The sequence below is a fragment of the Myotis brandtii genome, unplaced genomic scaffold (genome assembly GCF_000412655.1).
Source record: "Myotis brandtii unplaced genomic scaffold, ASM41265v1 scaffold105, whole genome shotgun sequence".
NCBI classification, from domain to species: domain Eukaryota; kingdom Metazoa; phylum Chordata; class Mammalia; order Chiroptera; family Vespertilionidae; genus Myotis; species Myotis brandtii.
Window position 1 is genome coordinate 1,992,562 of NW_005353538.1, and position 3,694 is coordinate 1,996,255.

Below are 3,694 nucleotides of genomic sequence, written 5' to 3' on the forward strand. Positions count from 1 at the left end.
GCGGTCAGGAGCAGGGGCCCACCCGGGGGGCATGGCCTCCCCCTGAACCTCCTCATCAGGTGTCAGCTTTGCACTGCGGCCCCACCCAGTCCCACCCCACCAAGAGGGCGCCTGGGGGCACTCCACCAGCTGGCAGTGTCTACCTCCGGAGAGGGGAGATGAGAGAAGAAGCAAGGCTCCCAGAGAAGGGGTGGGAGGGAAGGAAAGGAGCCGGCTGCTCCTGGTGCCTGCCTTGTGTCAGGCAGTGCCTGCTCTGTGCCAGGTGATCTGCAGGCACCTTTGCTGGTGAGCATCATGGAACCTGCCAGAGGAGGGTTAGGCTGCCTGCTCTGTTGTGGAAGAAGCTGGGACAACAGAGTCACCAGTTCAGACGATGGGAATCTGGTCAATGTGTGCAACCACCACTGGAAAGGTGTGGAGAGAGTGGGGAGGGTTTGACCGAGCTGTTTCCATTCCTGGTGAGCGCACTGGAGGGGCCTCCCACCACGAAGGAGAAGGTCAGAATCTCCATGTTTTTGTGCAAAAGAAATGGGATAGGAGCTGAGCACGAGTCAACCAGGGAAGGCTTCTTGGAAGAGGTGGCTAATGTGCCCTTTTCCCACCTCTGTCTTTCCTCCTTCAGATCTGAATGCCCTTCCCAGCGGTACGTCTCTCTCCAGTGTTCCCGTAAGAAGATGCCCCTCCTCCTGACTGTGGCCTGTGGGGGTGGGAATCTGGGGCAGAGAGGTGGGGCCTCTCTGGGGACCATGGCTGGCCTGGGGTCCGCCAGGAAGAGGGGCTTAGCCAGCAGGCCTGCTTCAAGGCCAGGGTTCCTGGAAGGCACCTGGACAGTTCCAGCCCGGCCTTCTCTTTCCCTGACCTCAGCCCAGCAGCTTTGCTCCCCCAGAGAAGCACTTCTGGACTCTGGGTTCTGGGTTCTGGGCGGGGGCAGCGGCCTGGAGAGCAGGGCCGGCCCACTGACAGCCCCTCTAGCCACAGGCAGAAACCTGGATCTAGAGCCAGCACCCCTCGCGGTGTATGTGCAAGGCGCTTGCTGTTTCTTTACAAGCATGAGCAAGTCCGATTCCCGGGAGGCAGGTACTATTACTGCCCCCTCACTGAAAAGACACGGAAGTGTTTACTTGCTTAAGGTCAGACCTCTGGTGGGGGAGGAGCTGACCTCTGACCTAGGGTCTGACCCCGAAGCCCAAGCTGGTCATTGGTCCCCGGGAGGACTGTGTTCTCAGCAATGGCCAGGTGGGGTGCTCCTCTGAGCGGGCCGGGCACGCGGTGCTGGGACGGAGTGCCACCCAGACACTGGTTCCTCACGCTGTCCCCCGAAAGAGGAAAGAGCCCATCTGCAGAGACCCCAAGGCTGCCCTCCTTGTCCACGGTTTTGGGGGGATGACTCACTCCAGGAGATGCCGGGAAATGTTCCCTGGGATGAAGGGCCCCCAACAGCGTGAACTGACCCACTGAGGAACCACGTGGGCACCACGCCACCTGTGCATCGTGGGAAGTTTATGTCTCCGCTAGTTTTAGGGAGGGAATGGCGATCCCAGCACAGCTCCTGACAGCAGCCCCGAGATGTCCCGTGGAAACCCGCCACCGTGCCCGGCACAGGCCCAGCATATCGGGCACTTACTGGGCATTTGTTGAAATTGAGGAAGAGTGAAGGGGGCAGAGGAAAGAGGGACCTGCCTGGGATCAAACTTCCTGCTGGGTGGTCCCAGGAAGCTAGCCGCCACGGGGGCTCCTGCCTTGGCAGGAAACACTGAGCCACATCAGACTAAGTGGGCAGAGTGCTGCCCACGGGCGGGTGGGTGCCCTTGGGACCGGGCTGCCCGAGCCTGCCCTGGGCCCAGGGAGCATGGCAGGGCTCGGAGAGAAGCAGCGCTCATGGGTCGTCTTCTCTGCTTCCCCCAGACTGCGGACTGAGGGCCATGACGGGGCGGATCGTGGGAGGGGCACTGGCCCCCGAGAGCAAGTGGCCTTGGCAAGTCAGCCTGCACTACGGCACCACCCACATTTGCGGGGGCACGCTGATCGACGCCCAGTGGGTGCTCACGGCTGCCCACTGCTTCTTTGTGTAAGTGCCGAGGGGCAGGTGATGCGAGGGTGCGGGGTTCGGGGTCACCGGAAGGGCTGGTGTGAGGCCGCCCTCCCCTCTCCAGGGGCCCTTGGTCCTGGGCGTCTGTTCTGCATCAGGCCCAGCCTCAGACGATGCTTTTGCTTGGTGGCCCCAGGGAGAGCGAGGAGACAGGAGGAGCCTGCCCTGAAGGCCAGGCGCTGGGCTCCTGGCTGCTGGTTCCTGGAACCAGAACTTACAGGAGAGGAGCTTGGGGAATCAGGACACTGTCTGGGGAACTGAGGGCTGGGGGAGGGGTCGGAGTGGCAGCCAGGCATGTCTGTGAGCAGTGGGCAGGGAACGGCTGGAGAGCCGCCTCAGGCACCCTGCCCAGCAGTGAGTCCTCAGCGGCCACTCTGTCCTGCCTAGACCTCTGCTTCTACTGAGGACAGTAATACTGAGATGTGTACTGCCCCCTGACTTGATCTTTGGGGGCGTGCAGAGGAGACAGGGGGTGACTGCTCCCAGAGACCCTGCTCGGCCCCTCCCTTTCTGTTGGAGGGTGCAGGTGCAGGCTCGGGGTGGCTTGGGGGCGAGGGGCATTGCTTTGCACCCCTGAGCTGAGACAGGGCGCCTCCGAGGCCACGTCACCCATCTTCCTGCCACCAGGCTGGGGCCCGCAGCGCAGCTCCTGTGTAGCACACGCCGCCCTGCGGGGGGCTGGCGGGCAGGTGACTGGGCTTACTCCCCTGTGGCCCCTGCAGGACCCGGGAGAAGATCCTGGAGGGCTGGAAGGTGTACGCCGGCACCAACAACCTGCAGCAGCTGCCCGAGGCGGCCTCCATCTCCCAGATCATCATCAACGGCAACTACTCTGACGAGCAGGACGACTACGACATCGCCCTCATGCGCCTCTCCAAGCCCCTGGCCCTGTCCGGTGCGTGAGTCAACGCCGGTCACACCCGGTCTGGCTCATCGCAGCCCTCGCCCTGGCAGCATCTGCCAGCCCATGGGGTGGGCAGAGCTTCAGTGTGTGGAGTCGGGCGCAGAGGGCATTTCAGGGGACATCGTTGTGTTACAATTAGGGAAACTGAGGCCCAGAGGTGGGAAAGGAGTTTGCCCGGATGGCACAGCTTACATGGCAAGCTGGTGCCGGGCCAGGGCATAGGATCCCTAACAAACTGGTCGCATGTTTTCCCCGTTAGTCACGGAGCCTTGCGAGGGGCAGGCACTGGGAGGCGTGTGACAGCCGTGATCGCGCTGGCTCTGCACAGCCAGTCCTGCGGGGCAGGTCTGTCGTCAGCGTAGTTTACATGGAGGAGAGGGAGCTGTGGCGGCAGCTCCAGGACCGGCCTGGTGGTCCGACTCCCCAGCAACACTCTTCCCACTCAGCTGCGGGCGGCGGGGCTGGCCCGCGGGGGACACCTGGGAGTCAGATGCCGCCAACCAATTGCCATGCGGTGGGGGCTAAGGACCAATGGGGCACAGGAGGAAACGCCACTGAAGTTCCCAGGGGACCAAGGAGGGCGCCACGCACGAATGCACTCACTCAGTCGTTCACTTGTGACTACGGAGTGCCCACTTCGGAGTGGGCTCCGGGGTTGCCAGTGCAAATGGAGCGGACAGCCAGGGGGCTGAAGGTGGGGT

The 3,694-nt window shown here is 63.0% G+C and overlaps 1 protein-coding gene across 3 annotated transcripts in view; it reads left to right on the forward strand.

The window, feature by feature from the left end:
* TMPRSS13 (transmembrane protease, serine 13) overlaps positions 1 to 3,694 on the forward strand; it is a 30,705-nt gene that overhangs the window by 21,927 nt on the left and 5,084 nt on the right. For all 3 annotated transcript variants that reach the window (XM_014539212.1, XM_014539215.1, XM_014539218.1), the window contains 3 exons: positions 623 to 666; positions 1,906 to 2,068; positions 2,812 to 2,984. In XM_014539212.1, coding sequence (XP_014394698.1) covers positions 623 to 666; positions 1,906 to 2,068; positions 2,812 to 2,984 — 380 coding nt within the window. The remainder of the gene's footprint in view (positions 1 to 622; positions 667 to 1,905; positions 2,069 to 2,811; positions 2,985 to 3,694) is intronic.